Here is a 26,653-nt window from a genome sequence, read left to right as displayed (position 1 = left end):
TGCTCTGCTCCCAGTGATGATGTAACAGACTGTCCTGCTCTGTGACCATAGTAATGATGTGTAACTGCCATCACCACACACCGGCCATACCGGATGCACTGCAACCAACCGACTACAGCCAAAGATAGTGGTGATCACATGACCTGCACAGGCAGATGCAGGACATGTGATGTGGTCATGTGACAAGCGGCCGTCTTCTGTCCTGTATCTCTTCTACAGGGACAAAGTCACAGGACTGATTCAAGGGCCAATACTATTTTAATTCTCCATCATAATCTATGTCTATGTCTCCATCTTTGAAAGGAGAGCAAAATATTAATATATTTTAACAATCCATTTGAATATGAATTATGCTTATTCCTGGAATACCACTTTAAATTTACATAAACCCCCAGAACTAGAACGATAGCACTTCTCTCCTATAGTCCTATAGTGCTGCTTGGACTGTACTGCTCCAACCATAATGTAACGATGGGTCCATCTAATGTGTAGGGGATGTCCTCACTCCACATACTCAACCACAGTTGGATTCATCTCCTCTCACCCACGACTATGAGGAACGTCCCCCCATTATATACAGTAGACAGGGGGTATTTTCTTCCTGAATTTCTGAAGATCGTCTTAATGATTAATGACCATGGAAGAGAAATATATTCAGTGGGCGGAATTCGTCATTACAATTTCGTCGTCTTTGTTCAATTCCATTTTCGTTTTATCTGAATTCATCAATTGAGTCTATGTACGTTGTTGTATTTGTTTAGTTTTTTTTTGTTGTTGCACATGTCCGTCTAAGGAGCAATTGGTCCAACTGCGCCAAATCGAAAATCGTGCATTGAATTCAGTGTCGTGAAAACTTGTCTGTGCAAATAATGACTTTGGCGCATGCAGGGTCTATTTTAAAGTGACTATACGCCGTCCTATGTTCATTTGTTGCAACGGAAAACGCAGAACACCATTTTTACCACAACTGCACCAAACATAGACAAAAAACCCAATAATAAATCCCCCCCCCCCCCCCGTGTATAGAGTTCAATGTCCCGGTCCATACCACTCATATTACTGCAGTGCTTCTTCTTACCTAAATAGTCATCAAAGGAGAATTTGTCGTTGTCCCATATCTGGAGGGTGAGGTTAGGGGGGATTTTGCTCTCAGTCTTGTCTGCGCTCCAGAAATGTTCCTGTTGGAGAAAGACCCTTTATTACATATATATAGATATAACTCATAGTACATAAAAGCTGAGGCACCTCAAATGGGTAGGAAGTTTTAACTTTTCCCAAGTTTTAAACATTGTAGCCACAAATCATGTATTAAGTATTTGTGAGGTGTAAAGACAATTCATTAGTCTCCAGTAATTTCCCAGTCAGTCTTCTATCCCCTAAGTCTCCTATGACAGATATCATTATTGTCCCAACAAAAAAATTCCCTAAACAGTCTCTTTTTTCCTCTAATTTAAATATGGTCCCAAAAGTTTCCCAGCTAGTTTTCTTCTTCCTATTGACAACCCAAAAAATAGTCTCCAATAATCTCTGCATAAAGTCTACTTTACAGTCTACTGTAAATATAGTCCCCAGTAAACTCCTTAATCAGTATTCTTCCCCCTCTGGCAACCATAAATCTGCACATGTCACCGGGCAATTGGTGTGTGTGTCGCCTCAATCTGGATCTGCTCTTCTTTTACTTTCCCTGCCCTTGTTTTCCTAAAAACTTTGGGTGTTACCAAAACTGCTACAGGATTTCTCCTCTTTGAGGCTTTACTGTAGGTTATGTCACTCGGCTCTTGGCGTGGTTGTCCCTGTAGCGTGTAGCGGGGTGGGTGTCATCACCAGCTCTGGGGGAGTGAAGAGGCGGACCATAAGCCTGCAAAGAGTCCAGAGAGAGTCTGGCGACGCCCTCATTTACTTTTTTTTTTTGTTGGAAAGCAGCAGAATAATAAAGTAAAAGAAGAGCAGACCAAGGGGGATACACAAGAGCATTTAAAGGGGATATTTCACCACTTCACACATGTGGATATTAGTATACCATTTTTGTTGGGGGTGCTACACAGATTTAAGGGCACTTTGCATTTTCTTTCCAGGCTTCACAGTTGCTGATATATCAGTCCGAGTATCTGACCATTAAAATCCTTTCTACTGTGAGAGAGGAGGTGCCGGGAGGGGGTGTGTGTTATGCTAATCTTGTCTGACAAGAAGAAGACATGCACCTACCTCTCTGCTCTGGGTCCTCCTCTCTGTCAGTGCAGAAGATTATAAAGGTCAGAGACTGATATCTCAGCAACTGGGGGGATAGAAAGAAAATCTATAGTGCTCTTTGATCTGTGTAGCAGCCCATAAAGCATGATCTGTCTGTCATGATGTGATCTGTGTAGCAGCCCATAAAGCATGATATGTGCCTCTCCACATGTGAGATGTGTCCTCTTTAAGCGTGTTGCTTTAGTTTACTGGATCCTGATGCTAGATTTCAAGCAGAATCCCCCATTTTATACACATCTCAACTATATTATCCTCCAGGTATTGGGACATTCTGAAGGAACTTTGGAGAAATAGGAATATTTAGAAACATTTCTCCTATTTCTGTACTTATTCAGATACTAGTTGTTGGGGGAGGGGGGGGGGAGTGGCCAAGCATGTGAATCCACTGGCCTAGTAATTAGACATATTCATTTACACTGTACACGATAGGGGGAACCATATCATGTGAGTACATGTCATTGCTTGTCAGTGCTTCATCCTCTTGGATCATCCGGTCTTCAGACCAACAGCGTTAGGACCGTGTATTCCAAAGCCAAATCCAGTCATTCCGATCCTATGTCCTGATGACCACCAGCTTATTGCTAGGGATAAAATCTCCATGGTTATACGTTGTGTTATCACAAACAGAGGTCACCACACCTCCACATTTATTTAACGACCACCGCGGCTCCACCGTGACGAGGTTCTCTGGTACAAAGACCTGACACACATTGGTGGTACGGTGAGACAGCCGGGCTTTGTGCTCGGAGTGTTTTTTGGGCTGGTCTTACCTTCTTAGACACTGAGCAGACCTGCTCCGCAGGAAGATAATCAAAGGGGAACACGAACCGCCAGTTAAAATTCCCTTCGCCTCCCATAGACCTGTAGTGCACATCTGTTTTCTGTTTATTTTCTTCATGGCCTATCAGCCAGCTAGGAGAAGGAGAGCAGGACAGCCGCGTTTACCTCCAGAGGAAGTATATTTGTATAACTTGCACAACATGTCATTGAAACAAAGGCATTACTTTCATGTGCGCCCTGGACGGGTAGCACCTATAGCAGGGAGAATGTGTACATAACGTTCCGTGGCGTTGTATAAACCAGTTCAGTATGTTCAGAGTTCAAAGCCGCTCAGGAGTGCGGTGACTCTGCGGAGAAACATATGGCTCTAGAGCCGAGCCTGGAGGTTACCTGCCTCTTATTCCTTTCTATTAACTCTCTGGCTACTGTTCTGGGCAAAGTGATGACATAGAGCCATGAATGTAGCCGTAGGTGTAGTATGTGATGTAAGTTTTGGCAATGGCACCATGGGTCAGACTGTGAGATATCACAGAATTCTACTGCCCCCTTTAAACTTTTAGGTTCTTCCACTAATTATTTACCCTCTGGAAGCTAAAATAATAGTTCAATCTTACTCCTCTTGTGTAGGTGTCTCATCGGATACACAGTCATATGCGGCAGAGCCTCTGCTCCTTACCTGACCATTGCGACAGAATCAGTTTCCTTCCCCCTCTAGCAGCTTCAAAGTAAGTCTTCTCAGCTACGCTATCACCTGCTTTCTTCCATTGCTCCAGAAGTGTTCTCAGTTATTCTGCCATGAACTACAGAGCTCTTCTCCATCACTAGCATTTCAGAATAAAGTCTCCTTTCCCCACTGGCAGCTGACTAAATCTCTTCAGTTTCTCAGCTACATTGTCACCTACTGTACTGATCTGGCTCTGCTCCAAGTAGAAAAGAATAGTCTCCTTTCCCCTCTGGCAGCTGCCACTATATTCCACTCTTACTCTCTCTGCAGAATGAATTTTCATCTTCTACACAGCTTAGTTATTTTCCCAAGAAACAGTACAAAATCAGTCTCCACCCCACTGTGGCAGTTAACTATATAATTGCATTTTATTTCTTTGCTAAATAAAATGTGTTTTATCACATACACTATCACCTATTGCTGCTGCTCTGCTCTTTCCCTGAGAAGCAGGACAGAATCAGTCTCCTTCTCCTCTGGCAACTGACAATATAATCTCTCTGCTGAGGGAGTCTTTTCAGCTATACTGCTCCATACTACAAATCTTCTGCTCCTCTCCTGACAAGCAAGACAGAATCAGTCTCCTTCCCCTTTGGCCACTGGTAATATCTCTCTGCCCCAAATTACAGATTCTCTGCTCCTTTTCCTGACAAGCAAAAATGGACAAAAAATGGTCTAAAAGCCTTTATAAATGTGTCGGCAGGCATTTTTTTACACAATTTTTTGTGCAAAACTGTTATTTTTGGGCGCAGGATCACTAATGAATCCCCGCCTCCCCCCCCTCCCCAATTTTTTTAGGGTATCGCGAGTAATCACCAATTTGGAATGTCAGGGAATGAGTAAATTTATTTATTTATTGTCTTAAAAGATTATAAGGTCCAGAAAACCACTTACCTCTTCACATAAATGTCACTCATCTTCTCCCCGGAGAGACTGACATCATCCAGGATAACGTCTTTCGTGTTCCAAATGATACAACGCAGGTAGAACCTGGTAACATGTCATGTAAAAATCATGGCACGGGATTAATATCCTCTAGAATAAGCAACTAAAGCAACTAAAACTTTCCAGGACTTACAGCAGATTTCTCACCACTACATAAACTCATACAGCTTTATGGCAGCACACTGACTCCAGACCCCTAAGCCTTAAGTGTATTGTTATGTTTTATCTATGCTCTGATTTGGGGACTTCATATTTATATTATATAATTTATATTATAGAAGTTCCCATTAGACAGAACAACCTATAGTAGTTTAGACTGAATACTACACATGGTATTTGACCACACTGGTATTTATCATATTAACTTCTTCATATGGTTTCCACCTATTCTGTAACATACTTCCACAATACTTCACACTACAATTCTGTTTCAACATCAGTCATGAGATTTAAAGAGAACCTGTTACCAGGGACCTCATTTTCACAAATGAGCAATGCACTCCTGCATTGCAAAGATGTCTTCCTGCCTTCTCTTAGCATCTGCAATACAATATTATTGTGCGTTATAACTTACCTTGCACCCTGACATAATCCTCTGTGTAGTCCCAGGGGTTGGGCTTTGGTTTGGATGCATTAAAAACAAACAAACACTTGTTTTGTCTGTGCTGCTCACTCCTCAGCTCTCATCCCCCACCTTTGTGCTCCTCTACAGATCATCCCTCCTGCTTCTCCACTCACACAGTGGGGAGGGAGGGAGCTTCACAGGAGCACAAAGGTGGGGACTGAGAGCTGAGGAGTAAGCAGCACAGACAAAACAAGTGTTTTTTTTTCAATGTATCCAAACCAAAGCCCAACCCCTGGGACTACACAGAGGATTCTGTCAGGGTGCAAGGTAAGTTATAACACACAATTATATTGTAATGAAATGCATAGAGAAGGCAGGAAGACATCTTTGCATTGCAGGTGTAAATGGCTCCTACAATCTGTCTTTAGTGTAAATGAGGTCCCTTGTGACAGGTTCTGTTTAATTATTGTTTTTGCTATCCTACTTTCAGGAGAAGATCTCCTCTGAGCATAACAATCCCTTTCGAGATATTGGCCACATTTATTAAAGCCCCTGCGCCAGTTTTTTGTCTGATTTTGCATTAGAAAGAACTTGAAAACTGCGCCACACACTTGTGTACAGCTCCACTATGCTTGAGGCGACACAAATTTCTGCACCAAGGGGGCCGTTATTGTGAGTCGGACCGTGCGCCAAATTTATTACCATGCACCAGATTTATGAAGACCGTGCCCCAGTATTCAAGCGCCTCCTGCACACTTCACAGTGCAGTTTGCACTATTTTTTGAGAAATATGGGTTATTGTCTACATAATGTACATTACATATTGCATTTATTGTACCTTTTTGCTTTTCTGGGTGTAATATTAAATGGTGGGCCTGGGGGTCCAAATGACTTAGGAAATATGTCCACCCACATCTGTAGTTTTCCCTAAAAATACAAAGCAGAATTTATGGAATTATAATAAAATAATAATAATATGTATAATAATAATACATAATTGTATATTAAATATAAAAAAGGAAACCCCAATGGCAGGCAACATTGAAATCTCAAAATACTTGCAATTTTAGGATTATCACAAAGACATGAGACGACCTAAGACCCTTGATTGAAGATTTATTTAAGTTTTAAAACTTACAAAGGCTTATTTCTAGTTTGTAGACCAAGAATAAAACATGAAGTCATAAGAATCAAGAAAATGATAGTAAATCTATAATAAAACTGTACAGATGCTTGTAAAATATATAGGGCTGGGAATTGTTCTAGATGTTGTGCCAATGCACCTGCCTCGTCCTCCTCCTCGCCGAGGTTCTCACCATCTTTGATCTTGGCCGGTGTTATACCGCGGTCTAGTCTATCTGCGTCCTAAAGCTTAATAACTTGTTTGATCAAAGGTCCGTACCTGCTCTATATCAGGCTGCAGGGGGCTGTACAGGGATCTTGTCTCAACGTGTTCACACACCAGGGCTTGTTTCCGTAGGACGTGCAGGGCAAGACGTTCCTCAGGTGGTCCCAAATGGGGATTAGAGAATTTGCTGTCCTCTGTCAAAAAGAAAACACCAAGGAAATTTGATTCATAGACCCAATACACCAAACAATTGGCTAGGACTCTATGCAAATGAACAGGAAGTTGTCAGTGGATGGCTGGTGATTGGCCATATTTTACATCTAACTTCCTGTAAGAAATGGCGGCCTCTACAGGACAGTAAAGTTGGTAATTGCACAGCTACCATCACCAATATCAAAAGTAAATCATGACCAGCATATTATAATGGATGTTTTTCACATTAGTGTCCCTTTAATTACAGCAAATAACATCCTACCCTTGTGAGGTCACAAAAAGCTGGTGAATTTGTCACTCACCAAGGTCAGAAATACTGTATTCATGATGCTTGAAGGAGATCCTGTCCTTCTTGTAGATCGGAGGCTTGAGGTTGCGCTGTTGGGCAAATATATGAAGGAGCTGGGAAGGCCGGAGCTGATCCCTCCATTGGTTTGGTCCAGAGCTAAAAATGTGGGGAAAAAAAGGGTGTAAATGACTCGGCCGTAATGCGAAATCTAAAACCAGATCTTAACATTTAGGCCAATGTTTTATGCCCCTCGAGTCCCAGAGCTAGGTGTGACTATAAGACAAGAATAAAAAATGTTGAGTATTTTAAGGTGTGTGCACAAGGACCGATACAGCAAAGGATCTTCACTTGCCATTTCAATACTTTCCTCCTATCTACTTGACACTTAGATGCTCCTAGTTGAGTAAACCATCACTCATCCATAAGCATCAATGAGAAAATCTTGGGTGATCCAAGCCAATTCTTGGACTTCCAAATACCACCACTGAGCAGAAGATAAACTCTACTCTACGGAAAGCTTATCCTCATTAGAAGAACTGATCTACTTTACTGAGGTGACACCAGAGACCCAAAATCTATCCTTCATAATGAGAAATCTTCTGTAATGATGACCATAAAGTCTACCTGTCCAGATTAGACAGACGCCGCACTTTCGTCGGGTTTCGCGATTATTTCCGTTTTGCACCGAATTGCCCCGGGGTTTTGGCGCACGCGATCGGATTGTGGTGCATCTGCTCCGGCTTTCATGTGACAGAAATCGGGGTGGTGGCCGTTGGACAACCCGACAGATTCGGACAAACCGCGGAATTTAAAAACGGAAGTGTGTCACAAGATCAAGCACTCACATGCACCGGGAAGAAGCAGGTGAACTCCGGCAGCAGCGACACCTGCAGGAACTCGGGCACACGATCTTAGTGAATCGCGGCAGACCCGAATCCTCGTCGGACAATGCATCGCGGGATTGCGACAGGACCGGGTAAGTAAAACTGCCCCATTTTGTTGGGTTACATACGTGCAATATGTTTGTGGTATGCCGCATCGAGCCCCATATTTGGAAAGAAATCGGTTCTCGAGATCGATAACAGTCTCCCCAATCTTCTCGTCCTTTGACAACATGTCATAGTCATAGAGTGTGATTTTCAAGTCTTTCTCTAATGGTAAGGTGCAGGTCAGCTCAAACATCCTGGAAAACAGAGAAGGCAGCTAATAAACGTTTTATAGTCACACATCATGAGCTTCACTAGCAGATGGATAGTATATTTGTAGGTCTTTCCTTTACATGACTGAAAAAAAAACATTGCTATCTTAGACTACCCAGATTAACTTAACATATACATATAGCCAGAAGAAAGTTGTAGAGAGGTTGAAATTGGCAGATACAGATCAAGGTCAAGTGAAGCTACAGTTGTAGACCTGCTGGGGTCTACAGCAGATCTATAGCAAATTATAAAGGTGAAAACATTAACTTATGAATATCTAAAGAAAAACTATCACTGTAGTTCTACAACCCTGGAAATTCTGAGCTAATAGTTTATGTAATTTGTATCTCCTTATACATTAATTGGCATTTAAAGGGAACCTGTCACCAGTGCCCCTCCGCCTCACAAAACACACACAGTACCTTTTAGATGTCTTTAGATACATCAGAGACCCTGACTGTGTGTGACTCATTGAAGAGAAATCCTGAGGGAGGAGTGAATAAGGAAGTAGAGAGAGAAGCTGACTGTGTGACTTGCTAAAGAGAATTCTTGAGGGAGGGGGGAATGAGGAAGCTGACATCTCTTCAGTGAGTCATACACAGTCAGCGTCTCTCTCAGCTCCTTCATTCCCCTTCCTGAGGAATTCTCTTCAGCAAGTTACACACAGCCAGTGTCTCTCTCAACCCCCTCGTTCCAGCTTGGAAAGGGGGAGAGAGAGCTGATTCATCTTCATTCTTAACCAGAGCAATGAAAAAATGTTCTCAGTTACACATATACTTACTTTCCAAAAACAGGCTCTAAGGTGCAGGGGATGTAATGTTCCTGATCGTTGATGGACTTCTTACCAATAGATATCTTCACATAGGGGTCGCACTAAACATTAAGCAAAAATAATACAGTGGGTTTAAATAATAATAATCATTGGATTTCTGCTTCATTGGTGGAAGCACAAAGCAGGATTCATTTCCACTTTTCATATTTATATATATTGCAACAAACACATAAAAAGTAGGGGGGGGGGGATAATACATTTACATTTTATAATAGTCATGTGACACTGACTGCGGCTTTACTCCAGCAGCCATTTATTAGAGGGAGCAACAAGGGCCCCTAACATCTGCATCAGTATACCATTTCAATTAGTGCTAAGATTTCCTGCTGGGAGAGAGGCATTAGAGTTCATAACACATATCTTCACATAGGGGGTCACACAAGAAAGGAGGCAAATAAAAATGGCTGAAATCTCCAGACTGAAATATGTAAATAAATGCAGTAGGGGTACAACTTTTTTCCTCCTTCCCCCAACCTGCTTAAAGGGGCCACACAGTTTATGCGTATGATTTACTGTGAATAAAGGTAATGTTTAAAACTGGAGAAAAAGGAATTTAGTATCTAGTTACTGACAATCTTCTTGTTGATTTGTGTAGTAATATTTCCCATAATGCAAGAAGCATAACTAGGAGAGGCTGAGCCCCATAGCAGATTTCTGCAAGCGGGTTGTAGCCAAGCACTACCCATTAATTATGCTCCTACCACCCCTCTGCTCTGTATTTACGCCTCTGCATAATCTCATTGCTTACCTTTCCATTAGCATCCTTGGGTTGGAGGCCAAATGCACGGACAATGTAGACCCTGACCAGGCACTCTTGTACTCCTTTAGCTGGCAGCTGGCGGAACTGTCGAGGAGGTGCAGGAACTGAGGGATCTTCAGGAAGGGAGTATATTTTAAAGGATCCCTATAATTATAATAAAACGACAAAAATGATGGTTATTTTATTGTATCTCCGTCCCTATGAATAAATATTTTGTTATGTCACCACTATTGCCTACAGCCGTTGCATTGTTGGCCAGTCTGGAGAAGACACATGGCCAATTGATCTATGGGGAATAGAAAACATTTAGTCTATGTATCTGTGTCCTTTCCATGGAAGAGAGGGCAAGGGAACATGGTGATAACTTATGGTGGCCCCAGATCATTAGACCAGGTTCTTAATCCCATAAACATGAACTCTCATGTTGACCCAGAAGAAAAATAATTAAAACATCTCACATTGGACAGTTCATTGGAAACGTGATCCCGATGCTAGTAGATAAGACGATGATGGACCACGACATGGCTTCCAACCAGTTTATCACAACTTGCTTTATATAATGGGAGACATCCAAGTTGACCCACATGTAACCCACCAAACTGTTGAAATAGTTCAGTATCTGATAACAGGTCTATCAGGATGTGTTTAGGCTACTGAAAGTCGAGCAAAACAGTTGTTGGTTTGAACGTCTTTTCTGAAATCCCGGAGAACTTTATGGTATTCATGTAAATGCTTGTTTGGGATTTACTTGACCCGATAAGGGTAGTCTATAGGAGCTGTGTTCTTAAAAGTAGATGAAGGAGTGGAGTGTGTAGATTGTCAGAAGATGGCCACCATGATATGATGTGACATCTAACCGTTTATCGCGGTCTTCTCAATAGATATAAAATATTTGTCTGTTATGCAGCTTCTACAAATTCTATTCCAGATTCTAAACCAAGGGATAAAATATTGGAGTAATTAGAGTCACAAGGAGATTTGGGACAAGATGATGACAGTTTTATGGCGATGATTCTCCCCAAGTGTCCTCCTGTACTCCTTCCAATTATGCTCCGAGCTCCTGAGAGCTCTACGATTCTCTCATCTTTATGCTGTTATTTTCCATTGGCTGAGTTTTCTCTTGATATAATGAGTGTTACAGATCCATCCACACATTTCCGCTCATCTCTTCAGCCTCAGATAAGCTTCCTATTAAATACTGGTTGACGTTATACTCATTGCCGTTGGCCACATAATGGAGAAGTTGTAATTAGGAAAAACAATACACAAAAGGCTTCTGGGATAATATCCACGAGTGAGTCATTAAAATTATGGCTGTTATATAATAATGGCTTCGACTTGATCTTCCTCCTGTATACGACCCATGTATGGCTTGTGCGTTGCATACCGAAGTGGTGAAGACAACCCACCGCAGTTATCACGTTTCCTGGATTCTGCCAATGTCCTACTGGAAATACTGGGCCAGGGTCATGGATCACTCTTGTCAATAGTAGACTCTATAAAAAACATGACCAGACCCAGGCTGAAAGTGAAAATAATGACCTGCATGACCTGGGTAAGTTGGGTGGAGAAAAGTTAGGGAAAGAATAGGGGGGAAGTACCGGCTTCCCATGTTTTGCGTTAGTGTGGGAGACCTGACAAAGGAAACGGTACACCCCCCTACCCCTTTTTGTGGATTTTTTTTTCTTTTTTGGGATTTTTGGGGTGCTTCTCAAAGAAGGAGGCTCGCTGGCAGATCCAGGTCGTGGTTAGTATCACAACAGGATGTGTGGTTAATTAGAGTTCAGTAGAGTTAATTGAAATGGGTTCCTATAATGACCATATGGTACTTGGGATGACCTGGGTTAGGCTACCGGTGGATGGTGAGTCAGGATTTTTTGTTACCATCTGCAAGTGGAAGTGGTATGGGGATACAACCCCTAAATTACAACATGTGGACAGAATGGGGCCTGGGATTTCTCTCCGTTGACTCATTCGCTCTGGCGCTGGTTGGTTAAATTTTGGTAAATTATTTGGTACATGAAGAAGTTCATCCATATTTATGTACAATATTATGTTTTATTTTTGTTAATAAAGTTGTGACTGACAATTTGATCCAATCCCGTTCTCAGTCTCCTTATTTGATGAACAGCAGATGGAAAGGGGGATTTTGGAGAGGCCACTGTTTGGTGAGTTTAGTTATGTGGACTGCTTTGCTACTTATAAACTACTGATGTAATCATTTCTAGAGTCACAATCCAACATAGGCCAGCCATAGGTCTGGTCATGCTTGCAATATTTCCTGTCCTACTAGATCAGAGAGCTTTCTCTCTACTTTGGTCCCAAAGCAGCATCAGATTGTGTAAGGTCACTAGTGCCCATAGATATTCTTGGGTCTGATGGATCCCCTTTTATTTAAGGAGGTCATGGATTCTGAGCTTCCTAGTTGCCCTCAGCCTTCTGCCTGCATATCGCCTCAGAATTAGTAGAGTGAGACAAACATTTTACTCTTAGCTTTACCTCATTCATACACTCATCCTTATCCTTACACTTGTCCTCCTCCGACCCATTTAGTGGTAAACCATTGGCTTTGACTACTCACGCGTATCAACCCCACAGTTGGTTTCTTCTCGAGGGAATATAATCTGGGAATTTGAGCTGAAAATCAGAAATATCTCCTTGCTGGGAGCAGAGATGTTCCTAAGACTGTGCTAAGTCGTATGGCGGGTGCCAAACCAGACTGGCACTACTGTGTGTGGCCTTACTGTAATCAAATTTGGAAAATTGAGATAGCATTAAATAAATAAATTAGGATTTGGAAAAGGAAATCCCCAGTATCTTAATGGTTCACCAAAGAGTAGAGAATATAGGATATTACATTTTACATTTTCGTGATTTCATCCATAGGGACTCACCTTAAATTCCCCAACTACAGATGGATCTTCAGCTTCATCTTGGGACCTGCCTCTGTATAACTTGAATGTACGGCAGAAGTCTGAGAGTCCCTCGTAGTCTTCTATGTTCTCCAGCTCAGTGTCCAGCACCTGTAAGATGAATGAAACCACTCATTGACTATTTGCCATGTACAATTTAGAAAACCAAAAAGTAGCAATAACACTTTGAAACTGTATTCCCTTATCTTTAGAAATGCCTTTTTAGGTGATTTTTGGCTCATATACTACTATTCACTATACAACAGAGAATTGGTAGTTAATCGATGGAATTACGATTACAACCACCCTAACCGAATAGCTGCTCTGATGCACTATGTTTGGCTAGAAAACACAAGTTCTTCTGTGATGTATCTCTATGGGGCCACTTGTATCCCCAGTCACCTCTATGGGGGCTGCCTCCTCATTGTGGTCAGATGGCCAATACAGAGGGGGCAGACAGAAGTATAGTGTTGAGCTATTCTAGTGTTCGGGACCTGTCTTGGGTGTCGCACTCTCAATGATCATCTACTAATGACGATCCTATGTTATTTTCCGGAGGACTTTGAATAGTGTACTATATTACTCGGACTGCCAGTAATATCTTGGTGTTATATGGTACTTTATTGCTCCAATAATATATTTTTATGGTGGCACTGAATGACAATACTGTCTAAACACTATATAGCAGTACCATTATTTCATCTGTACTGAATAACTATCCAAGTGTAAGAACCAGGGGTGCACATACTATACTATACTGGTACAGTCTGTGCAGCTGCATGAAGCCCCGTCGGTAAGGATAGTCCATGTCAACCTAAAGTTGCACAATAGATTGATAGACATACTTATTGATTGTTCTCTGTGATAAGATATGAGATACAAGGAGCCTGTATGCAATTTTCACCCAGGGGACCATTGTCTGTGTCCACCACTGATAAGTTCAGTACGACAAATTGCTGGACAAGTAACGGATCCATCTAAGGTCTCGTGTACACGACTATATATGGTGGCCACAATCTCCCAGGGGACCATTGTCTGTGTCCACCACTGATAAGTACGACAAATTGCTGGGGATAAAAGATCCATCTAAGGTCTCATGTACATGACCGTATATGGTGGCCGCGAGCTACTACAGAGATGCCCTGTGTATCACCGCAACATGCCAGAACCGTGTGGCCGAGGCACGGAAAGATAAAGCATGTCTTATGCCTGCCCGTTTTTTGCACACGTTTGTGGATATGACGCCAGAGAGTGGAGCAGCTGAATTCATTAAGGATACAAGTCCAGCTCCCTAATGTGTTCTGAATACCAGCGGACCCAGTTCCAGCTCTTATAAAAATCAAGGTCACAGCTGTATAAAACCCCCAGTGCAGCATCACTCATTCCAGTCCCGCGCCCGTGGACCCTGTCTTCGATTATGTGCTCTCTGCAGAACAGATCAGCGCTCTGAGCCGGATAAGCCCACATGTAAAGATAAACATTACCCACAATGTTAATTGCAGTCTCAAACTGGGGAAAAATCCAACATAAATGGTTAAGAGGAATAATGGGCAGAACGTCAGTGAGTTATTAGTGTGTAACATTCTAATAATTGTGCCGTTTCCTTTCCACACGTTTTCTATACAGGAATTTGTAGGCGAGCCAGAAAATTATTATCCTACAAAAGGCCAACGGGGTCGTCAGAGGCCAAGCGGAGAGCAGATGCTGAAGACTGGTCCAAGTGGCCTATTATATTGTGCTCTGTCTTTGTGTGGTCAGCAGATGACTAAATTAACACCACCCAAAAGATTCCCACACTCATTTTGGCATTTCAATTGCTTAAAAACCAAAGCTATTTCCATAAAACTGTCCGCCATTACTTGAGGGTTTCGGCTGCACTTCAAGATATTTCCCAACACTTGAGTCTTTCTTGACAAAGATTATTTTATTTTTACAAGTTTTCTGACACAGCGGTTGTTGAAAAGTCACTGAATATATAAATTGATTTGTTCCTATGTCAATACAGAAGCTTCCAGTAGGAGCCATTTAAGACTACGGACAAGTAGAAGAGACTTGGAGATACTTAAGCTCAAAGTCCAGCCCTTTAATTGACCTCCAATTAAAGATCTACAATCTCATAGTACAAACTACTACAGATACAACAATGTATTCGCCACATGGGATTTACATATGGAGGTCAATGAATACTAGACATACTATTCCCATCAACATCTATATTAGTGCCATGAATTTTCCAGAATGGAAAGAAATGGAGTTGTCTCCACAAAATATTATACTTGTCATCACACAACTTTACTCCAAGAATAAAGGTCTCTACAGCCAAATTACATATCATGTAGATGCCATCTTTGACTTTATTCGAACAAGAGGAGAATCCATTGGCAAGCTGGAAGTATAAGATACAGGAGAAGAGGACCAGGTTGAACACTGTGTAGCCATATGTATCACAGGTAGTTTGCCTGTTAGCCCTTGGACCATTACACTGATCCGTAATGGTCCTGGGAAGACTAACAGTAACCTGGTGACCGGCTCTTGTCTTTGACTTTTGCTCTCTTAGTTCTGTGATCCAAGAACAAATGGCTGTAGGCTCCTTAGGCAGCAGAAAGATGCTGCAAGGTGACTGGGGTCCTGCATGACCAAGAAGTGGACTGGTGGTTGGACATGTCATCTATATTTCATCTCAATGCATTAACAATATACAGTGTCAAAATTAACTGGAGAATTTGTTCCACAATATCCTCATATAATTAAATGGATACATAGGATGGTTGAGATTCCATATGTGAGGGTGCTCGGCTCATGTCGGGCTGGAGGTCCATCTAGCATTGGGGCCCTCCGGTAGATTCACCTCTTCACCTCCTAGATATTCTGAGCCAAGTATTATGTACTTAATTCCTGGTGTCTACTAAAACAAAACAGGAGCTAAATCTTACAACTAAGTGGTATGAATGGATCAATGAATTGTTGTGGACATTTGACTGGCAATTATTCACTAGCTGTAAGGCCAGGCACAAGCCATTGGGCTGTATGGGAAGGCTTAACAATGGAGTCTTCAACTGACAGATTTAAGGTTTAATGCTGAATATCCTATATAGTGATGTGAGATGATAAACTTGGAGTCTTAAACCCAGGACGTCATGGATATTGATTCATTGATTGATTGTGATGATTACTGCAAAGTCTATCAATCTAACCTGACCTTAAATCCAGTAATTTCTAAGGTTTATGCTTAACTTCAGGTCATTCCGAAAAAGTTTAATTTTATTCTTCAAATTTTTATTTATTACATTTATTCTATTAAACAAAATTTTCGGACTGTAGTCCCAGAAGTCCTTGGAGATTTCTAGTCTTGCTCATAGGTAACTTTTCCATATGTCTTATAAATTTAGCCTTTGCTTTACTTTATCTTTTGGCTTTCACACGACAAATTCTGAAATGTTTTTGAAAAAAAAAAGTCAATAAAATAAAATTGAATTATATTAAATCTCCGATGGATTTTGTGACTGTATTTAATAACTTAAGTCTTGGCGCCTTCTGTGATATTATTGAAAGTAGGCAGAGCAGGACACTGTGGAGACTGGGAGATTGTGAAGGACTCTTCCTGGTCTCATCTGAATGACAGATTTATTTTTGATGTGATATAACCGCTCTCGGTTTTGGCTTCTATCTCCGGTTACGATTTACCCTGTTTTTGCCTCTGTTTTCCTGATGCTCGAAGAAGCGGTGACTGTTATTATTTGCCTCAAGAGCCAAGAAAATGCAGCAGCTTTTCCAGAGAACGGGATGGACTGTGCCGGTGACAGCTCTCCGACGGTAGCCATAATGTAATTATCAAGTTGTGGATTCCAACAGCAGCCATTGGTGCCAAAACAAATCATGGCCGGACAAAACCACTCCAGATTTTTCGAATTTATTGTGTGATCTTTGTAGTAGCATTTTGCTTGGTAAGAATTCTTCACAAGATGAACATAGTGGGGGTCAAGGCAACAAGACACATTGCACAGTAAGTATTTGTCTCTAAAGAAGAAGCTTACTCAGGGTATTAGAAGCCTTCAAGATGTGGACAGTCAAGGTTTTGATGCATACACAAACTTCTACTTATTCACCATATAAACCAAATAAAATCATGGTGAAAAAATAGCACAAACCAAATTTCTCTTATTAAAAAGCTCTTCCGATCCCTAGTATATGCCATCTATTTATTAGACCACCTTGAGCTCTAACCATTGATGTATGCAATGCATCTGTAGCTCTCGGTTGTGCCTCCATACAGTCATCAGTTGAGCCTGACTCTAAAGTACTGACCACCATATCATTAGTCCACTTGCAAAAACTGGACACCCCCGATGTTCCATTATCTAGATCTCTTGTAGAAAATTTGTACAGGTCCAGTCATAGACCAAATAACACTGGGTTAACTACCACTAAAAAATATAATCGTAGATAAGTGGTTTTCCCAAAACCTCATTGCTCTTTGGTCTTTGGCTGTCTAATATCTGGAAACCACCTACCTGAAGAGTGTCAAATCCTCTCTCCAAGTAAGTCCCACACTTGTCCTTTTCCCCAATCGATGCATAGAATTTGCTCCACCAGTCGATGAATTCTTCTTCCTGAAAAGAACGGAAGTCAGTCACTCAACATATTTCTAATAAAGATCCCCACAAAATGGTAGCTCATAGAAACTTAACTTCTGAGAACTAAAAATTGTCAACTTAGGTCCAACCCGATGAGGATAGTAACAGGATTGTAGACCAAAAACGAATATTCCTTTTATGTAGTAGTTTTACCAAAGTTGAGTAAAATATGTATATATTGGGGTTAAAATATTGAGTAATCCCCTAAGAGATTATAAAACCTAAAGTGTTCTCTGTACTTCATGCTCACACATTACTCCACCACTGACAGCCAACGTAGATGCTTCATTCCTCCCAATGACAAATGCTGGGAAAGTCAAGGTCATACCGGCAAATGTGCACCCACCCAACGTTTGTGTCTACCTTGGCAGGAGACGTCTGATTTTATTCCCTGTATTAGATGGGCTGATAGATCGTTACCGAAATGTGACCCACTCGTAATTAATTTCACATGTCCCTGCGGCCTTGGCAACGGGAGAGGTTCACACCTCAGCAAAGCATGGACGGTCCGCCCGAGGCTGGAAAATTTAATCTGTGTTCCCATCAGATGGAATAATTTTGGAGGCTACATTGTTGTGGAGACGGCCTGCAGTTCTTAATAACACAACCATACATTTTTATTTCAATTTACGTTTAAAAGGATATTTCCACCCCAAAAATGGCCAAATGATAGTAAAATGGAAAAAAAATTGGAAAAAAAGAGTCATGTCTAAAGTTCATAAATTATCTACTATATTTTGCCACTTGGCTGGGGTTAGAAGACCTGAGAGCCACCTGTACCAGACATTGTGGGACATCTCTTTATGTCAATCTTATGTAATAAAGTATTGGCAAAACGCTTGCATCTCCCCTGTCCTAGGTAGCGCTCGTCCGCTCTGTAAAATATAAGGGCCAGTGTGCCACTTATTGGTGCTGGCCAACTGCCTGCCCTAATAAATTCCAGCCCCTTCCTATGTCCCCTGCCGGATCTTTGTGCTTCCATGCCTGAGAGAAAGCTGTATTCTGCGATTATCTTGATATTCCATTGTGATTTCGATTCTGTTTCTGACTCCGACCCTGTGCTACCTGTCCTGACCTACCGCTACGCTCCCGACTCTGATCCTGTGATGCCTTTCTCGACCTCCTGCCTGACCACGAGTTTGCCACCGCGGACAAAGTCACGCCTATGGATCGACCTATTGATACCACGCTGCAACAAATCCAACCTGCTTTGCGGCGGGCTCTCGTGAAAACCGGGCACCACTTAGACTCCGCCTTACCTCCACATTACTCCGCCCCTAAAGTGGGACACTGCTATTGTGCCTAATTTGCTTCTCAGAGGCTCTAAATGGGGGGTTACATGATGACATCATTGCGCCGTGCAGCCTCAGAGCTATTGGGACCACCAGCAGAATGGTGGAGTGGGGAGCTGACCTCTGGATTATTCTGGGACATATCACCCACCACAAAGGACAGCGGGACAGCCTCTGAAACCCAGGACAGTCCCGCTGAACCTGGGAGAGTTAGGAAGTCACCATAGAAAGGGGCTAGTACTATAAATAATAATACATTGTAGGTTGAGGGCCTAGTATGGAGCCTACTATGGAGCCCGCCAGTTACGAGTCTGGTAACTCCCAATTGGACACCTTTGTGAAGGCTGATATATAACACAGCAGTCAGACATGACACTAGTCAGCGCAGGTTATACAAGCAAGATCGGACCTTGCTCATGAAGACCCCAAGACCTTGACGTTAGGGTTTAGTTGCTGAGAGGAAGAATCACATTTCACATAATAATAAAGTTTGGGGTCCATGGGCTCTGGTGGGGCAGTAATTTCACCTTTCTGCACAGATTCTGCACAGATTCATGAAAGGTTCCTACAAATAATGATGTCTATTTTAGTAATCCGCAGAATTCCATCACGCTGACCTCATGGAGAAAATCTAATAGAGGCTTATTGGATTTTTGACTTGAGCCAGCCGTACAGGGCTGGAAATGAACCTCCTGAATAGACATTGTATTCAATGAGAGTTTCACATAAATAACATTTCATCACTCCCCACCCCTGGGGGCAGGGGTAGGTGTCCTTACTGGTCGTGCCAAGACCCCCACTACTTACCCAAAGGATCTTCTGCAGCCGTAAGACAAGAAACAATGGGTTAGATACTGAGTCCTCACCCCCTCCCATACATGCAGCGCCCCCCACCAGGTGAATAAAGCAGTGCAACTAGACACAAGCTGTGATAAGATGAGGGGAGAAGGACAATCATGTAAAATGTTCCTGTATTCGGGTATTCATGCTAAATATGTACAGTGCTAGACAGAATACATGGGTACAGCACAGTACTGCTACCCCTATCCTGTATATATGAGCACAGCACAGTACTACTACTCCTATCCTGTATATATGGACACAGCACAGTACTACTACTCCTATCCTGTATATATGAGCACAGCACAGTACTACTACTCCTATCCTGTATATATGGGCACAGCACAGTACTAGTACTCATATCCTGTATATATGGGCACAGCACAGTACTACTACTCCTATCCTGTATATATGGGCACAGCACAGTACTACTACTCCTATCCTGTATATATGGGCACAGCACAGTACTCATATCCTGTACTACTCCTATCCTGTATATATGGGCACAGCACAGTACTACTACTCCGATCCTGTATATATGGGCACAGTACAGTACTACTACTCCTATCCTGTATATATGGGCACAGCACAGTACTATTCCTATCCTGTATATATGAGCACAGCACAGCACTACTCCTATCCTGTATATATGAGCACAGCACAGTACTACTACTCCTATCCTGTATATATGGGCACAGCACAGTACTACAACTCCTATCCTGTATATATCAGCACAGCACAGTACTACTACTCCTATCCTGTATATATGGACACAGCACAGTACTTCTACCCCTATCCTGTATATATGGGCACAGCACAGTACTACTACTCCTATCCTGTATATATGGGCACAGCACAGTACTACTACTCCTATCCTGTATATATGGGCACAGCACAGTACTACAACTCCTATCCTGTATATATCAGCACAACACAGTACTACTACTCCTATCCTGTATATATGAGCACAGCACAGTACTACTACTCCTATCCTGTATATAAGGGTACAGCACAGGACTACTACTCCTATCCTGTATATATGGGCACAGCACAGTATTACTACTCCTATCCCGTATATATGGACACAGCACAGTACTACTACTCCTATCCTGTATATATCAGCACAGCACAGTACTACTACTCCTATCCTGTATATATGGACACAGCACAGTACTACTACTCCTATCCTGTATATATGGGCACAGCACAGTACTTCTACCCCTATCCTGTATATATGAGCACAGCACAGTACTACTACTCCTATCCTGTATATATGAGCACAGCACAGTACTACTACTCCTATCCTGTATATAAGGGCACAGCACACTACTACTATTCCTATCCTGTATATATGAGCACAGTACTACTACTCCTATTCTGTATATATGTGCACAGTGCAGTACTACTACTCCTACCCTGTGTATGTAAGCAGGGCCCAGTCCTGGGGGATGTACGGTGAAGCGCTGGGCCTCTGCGGTGACATGCAGGCACATGACATAACACATAGTACACACTGATGATACATACATGGAGGCTGGAGTGAGAAGACGATAAGTTTATTATGGCTGAGCCGCTCACACCGTCCAGCAGCTAGAAATAAACACGTCTGGTTAGTGACATCACGGTTAGTAGCGATGACATCACAAGCAGCAGATCAGATGAGATGTCAGGTCATAGTCACACAGGTCACAATCGAGAGGCTACAGGTCTTTATCTCAAAGATTCTCCATGCGAAGACGACAGGCAGGAGCAGGACATGGTATAGCAGTATATAATACTGCCCTGTGTGTGACCATCGTATGGTTGTATTATGTGACCACTGTATGATGGTAGGTACTCCAGGATCGGATGCAGTCTGTGTATGCTGGTAGCCATAGGACATGGTATAGCAGTATATAATACTGCCCTGTGTGTGACCATCGTATGGTTGTATTATGTGACCACTGTATGATGGTAGGTACTCCAGGATCGGGTGCAGTCTGTGTACACTGGTAGCCATAGGACATGGTATAGCAGTATATAATACTGCCCTGTGTGTGACCATCGTATGGTTGTATTATGTGACCACTGTATGATGGTAGGTACTCTAGGATCGGATGCAGTCTGTGTATGCTGGTAGCCATAGGACATGGTATAGCAGTATATAATACTGCCCTGTGTATGACCATCGTATGGTTGTATTATGTGACCACTGTATGATGGTAGGTACTCCGGCATCGGATGCAGTCTGTGTATGCTGGTAGCCATAGGACATGGTATAGCAGTATATAATACTGCCCTGTGTGTGACCATGGTATGGTTGTATTATGTGACCACTGTATGATGGTAGGTACTCCAGGATCGGGTGCAGTCTGTGTATGCTGGTAGCCATAGGACATGGTATAGCAGTATATAATACTGCCCTGTGTGTGACCATCGTATGGTTGTATTATGTGACCACTGTATGATGGTAGGTACTCCAGGATCGGGTGCAGTCTGTGTACACTGGTAGCCATAGGACATGGTATAGCAGTATATAATACTGCCCTGTGTATGACCATCGTATGGTTGTATTATGTGACCACTGTATGATGGTAGGTACTCCAGGATCGGGTGCAGTCTGTGTATGCTGGTAGCCATAGGACATGGTATAGCAGTATATAATACTGCCCTGTGTGTGACCATCGTATGGTTTTATTATGTGACCACTGTATGATGGTAGGTACTCCGGCATCGGGTGCAGTCTGTGTATGCTGGTAGCCATAGGACATGGTATAGCAGTATATAATACTGCCCTGTGTATGACCATCGTATGGTTGTATTATGTGACCACTGTATGATGGTAGGTACTCCAGGATCGGGTGCAGTCTGTGTATGCTGGTAGCCATAGGACATGGTATAGCAGTATATAATACTGCCCTGTGTGTGACCATCGTATGGTTGTATTATGTGACCACTGTATGATGGTAAGTACTCCAGGATCGGGTGCAGTCTGTGTATGCTGGTAGCCATAGGACATGGTATAGCAGTATATAATACTGCCCTGTGTGTGACCATGGTATGGTTGTATTATGTGACCACTGTATGATAGGTAGGTACTCCAGGATCGGGTGCAGTCTGTGTATGCTGGTAGCCATAGGACATGGTATAGCGGTATATAATACTGCCCTGTGTGTGACCATCGTATGGTTTTATTATGTGACCACTGTATGATGGTAGGTACTCCGGCATCGGGCGAGGTCTGTGTATGCTGGTAGCCATAGGACATGGTATAGCAGTATATAATACTGCCCTGTGTGTGACCATCGTATGGTTGTATTATGTGACCACTGTATGATGGTAGGTACTCCAGGATCGGGTGCAGTCTGTGTATGCTGGTAGCCATAGGACATGGTATAGCAGTATATAATACTGCCCTGTGTGTGACCATCGTATGGTTGTATTATGTGACCACTGTATGATGGTAGGTACTCCAGGATCGGATGCAGTCTGTGTATGCTGGTAGCCATAGGACATGGTATAGCAGTATATAATACTGCCCTGTGTGTGACCATCGTATGGTTGTATTATGTGACCACTGTATGATGGTAGGTACTCCAGGATCGGATGCAGTCTGTGTATGCTGGTAGCCATAGGACATGGTATAGCAGTATATAATACTGCCCTGTGTGTGACCATGGTATGGTTGTATTATGTGACCACTGTATGATGGTAGGTACTCCGGCATCGGATGCAGTCTGTGTATGCTGGTAGCCATAGGACATGGTATAGCAGTATATAATACTGCCCTGTGTGTGACCATCGTATGGTTGTATTATGTGACCACTGTATGATGGTAGGTACTCCAGGATCGGATGCAGTCTGTGTTCGCTGGTAGCCATAGGACATGGTATAGCAGTATATAATACTGCTCTGTGTATGTCCATCGTATGGTTGTATTATGTGACCACTGTATGATGGTAGGTACTCCAGGATCGGGTGCAGTCTGTGTATGCTGGTAGCCATAGGACATGGTATAGCAGTATATAATACTGCCCTGTTTATGTCCATCGTATGGTTGTATTATGTGACCACTGTATGATGGTAGGTACTCCAGGATCGGGTGCAGTCTGTGTATGCTGGTAGCCATAGGACATGGTATAGCAGTATATAATACTGCCCTGTGTGTGACCATCGTATGGTTGTATTATGTGACCACTGTATGATGGTAGGTACTCCAGGATCGGGTGCAGTCTGTGTATGCTGGTAGCCATAGGACATGGTATAGCAGTATATAATACTGCCCTGTGTGTGACCATCGTATGGTTGTATTATGTGACCACTGTATGATGGTAGGTACTCCAGGATCGGGCGAGGTCTGTGTATGCTGGTAGCCATAGGACATCGTATAGCAGTATATAATACTGCCCTGTGTATGACCATCGTATGGTTGTATTATGTGACCATTGTATGATGGTAGGTACTCCAGGATCGGATGCAGTCTGTGTTCGCTGGTAGCCATAGGACATGGTATAGCAGTATATAATACTGCCCTGTGTGTGACCATCGTATGGTTGTATTATGTGACCACTGTATGATGGTAGGTACTCCAGGATCGGGTGCAGTCTGTGTACGCTGGTAGCCATAGGACATGGTATAGCAGTATATAATACTGCCCTGTGTGTGTCCATCGTATGGTTGTATTATGTGACCACTGTATGATAGGTAGGTACTCCAGGATCGGATGCAGTCTGTGTATGCTGGTAGCCATAGGACATGGTATAGCAGTATATAATACTGCCCTGTGTATGTCCATCGTATGGTTGTATTATGTGACCACTGTATGATGGTAGGTACTCCAGGATCGGGTGCAGTCTGTGTATGCTGGTAGCCATAGGACATGGTATAGCAGTATATAATACTGCCCTGTGTGTGACCATCGTATGGTTGTATTATGTGACCACTGTATGATGGTAGGTACTCCAGGATCGGATGCAGTCTGTGTATGCTGGTAGCCATAGGACATGGTATAGCAGTATATAATACTGCCCTGTGTGTGACCATCGTATGGTTGTATTATGTGACCACTGTATGATGGTAGGTACTCCAGGATCGGATGCAGTCTGTGTTCGCTGGTAGCCATAGGACATGGTATAGCAGTATATAATACTGCTCTGTGTATGTCCATCGTATGGTTGTATTATGTGACCACTGTATGATGGTAGGTACTCCAGGATCGGGTGCAGTCTGTGTATGCTGGTAGCCATAGGACATGGTATAGCAGTATATAATACTGCCCTGTTTATGTCCATCGTATGGTTGTAATATGTGACCACTGTATGATGGTAGGTACTCCAGGATCGGATGCAGTCTGTGTATGCTGGTAGCCATAGGACATGGTATAGCAGTATATAATACTGCCCTGTGTGTGACCATCGTATGGTTGTATTATGTGACCACTGTATGATGGTAGGTACTCCAGGATCGGATGCAGTCTGTGTTCGCTGGTAGCCATAGGACATGGTATAGCAGTATATAATACTGCTCTGTGTATGTCCATCGAATGGTTGTATTATGTGACCACTGTATGATGGTAGGTACTCCAGGATCGGGTGCAGTCTGTGTATGCTGGTAGCCATAGGACATGGTATAGCAGTATATAATACTGCCCTGTTTATGTCCATCGTATGGTTGTATTATGTGACCACTGTATGATGGTAGGTACTCCAGGATCGGGTGCAGTCTGTGTATGCTGGTAGCCATAGGACATGGTATAGCAGTATATAATACTGCCCTGTGTGTGACCATCGTATGGTTGTATTATGTGACCACTGTATGATGCTAGGTACTCCAGGATCGGATGCAGTCTGTGTATGCTGGTAGCCATAGGACATGGTATAGCAGTATATAATACTGCCCTGTGTATGTCCATCGTATGGTTGTATTATGTGACCACTGTATGATGGTAGGTACTCCGGCATCAGGCGCAGTCTGTGTATGCTGGTAGCCATAGGACATGGTATAGCAGTATATAATACTGCCCTGTGTGTGACCATCGTATGGTTGTATTATGTGACCACTGTATGATGGTAGGTACTCCGGCATCGGGTGCAGTCTGTGTATGCTGGTAGCCATAGGACATGTTATAGCAGTATATAATACTGCCCTGTGTGTGACCATCGTATGGTTGTATTATGTGACCACTGTATGATGGTAGGTACTCCAGGATCGGGTGCAGTCTGTGTACACTGGTAGCCATAGGACATGGTATAGCAGTATATAATACTGCCCTGTGTATGACCATCGTATGGTTGTACTATGTGACCACTGTATGATGGTAGGTACTCCAGGATCGGATGCAGTCTGTGTATGCTGGTAGCCATAGGACATGGTATAGCAGTATATAATACTGCCCTGTGTATGTCCATCGTATGGTTGTATTATGTGACCACTGTATGATGGTAGGTACTCCAGGATCGGGTGCAGTCTGTGTATGCTTGTAGCCATAGGACATGTTATCTACACAACGTTGTACAATAGATGGTGGTAGTATAAGGGGTTTCCAGTAAATTTAGGTGGAGAGCTTCCGTATGTGAGCCACCCCCCATGGCCGCCGCTCTGACAACCCAACTATGTCTGATCTATAAACCACCGGTGGTTCATTGGGATTTATCTTGTGGTTCCTGGAACCCAAAAATATTCACTCCTGGACGATTCTTTCTCCAAAACCCTTTGTACATCCAAAACCTCATGAAATAAGTTCCCAGCACAGCGGTGACTGGTTCAGGCTCCTCCTGCCAGAACTAATCATTACCTTATGGCATTGATCTATAATTATGTGTGTACATAGAAGGATGACCAACGGGGCCTCGGGGTGCAATGGCTTCCTACATAACGAAATAATGCAAGATTCCCAGAACTATCACATCTATGACATCTTCACGGTGATTAGGTAAAGTTACTACTGCTATGTAATTGTCTAAACCTCGAAGTAAATACAAAAGTAAATTCCTAAAGTACATTACACATCATGACTCTGACCTGTAGTCCAGATACTCACCATCTAGTAGATGTTTAGTGGGGTCAACAGGCAATGCTCCATGGGAAGAACATAC

General features: G+C 42.7%; 1 protein-coding gene across 7 annotated transcripts in view; it reads right to left on the bottom strand.

Moving 5' to 3' along the window:
* Positions 1-26,653, bottom strand: part of DYSF (dysferlin) — a 173,496-nt gene that overhangs the window by 8,604 nt on the left and 138,239 nt on the right. For 5 of the 7 annotated variants that reach the window (XM_072126385.1, XM_072126387.1, XM_072126384.1 and 2 more), the window contains 12 exons: positions 21,108-21,170; positions 17,326-17,424; positions 12,797-12,925; positions 9,891-10,046; positions 9,092-9,183; positions 8,124-8,294; positions 7,125-7,267; positions 6,664-6,803; positions 6,100-6,188; positions 4,646-4,741; positions 3,021-3,162; positions 1,079-1,178 (listed from right to left, as the gene is read on the bottom strand). In XM_072126385.1, the coding sequence (XP_071982486.1) occupies positions 1,079-1,178; positions 3,021-3,162; positions 4,646-4,741; positions 6,100-6,188; positions 6,664-6,803; positions 7,125-7,267; positions 8,124-8,294; positions 9,092-9,183; positions 9,891-10,046; positions 12,797-12,925; positions 17,326-17,424; positions 21,108-21,170 (1,420 nt within the window). The remainder of the gene's footprint in view (positions 1-1,078; positions 1,179-3,020; positions 3,163-4,645; positions 4,742-6,099; positions 6,189-6,663; positions 6,804-7,124; positions 7,268-8,123; positions 8,295-9,091; positions 9,184-9,890; positions 10,047-12,796; positions 12,926-17,325; positions 17,425-21,107; positions 21,171-26,653) is intronic. The other 2 variants (XM_072126390.1, XM_072126389.1) reach the window with 1 other exon arrangement.

Source organism: Engystomops pustulosus, chromosome 1, assembly GCF_040894005.1.
Source record: "Engystomops pustulosus chromosome 1, aEngPut4.maternal, whole genome shotgun sequence".
Lineage (NCBI taxonomy): Eukaryota > Metazoa > Chordata > Amphibia > Anura > Leptodactylidae > Engystomops > Engystomops pustulosus.
The sequence above is the reverse complement of the archived record's forward strand: the minus strand, read 5'-3'. Positions and strand labels throughout refer to the sequence as shown.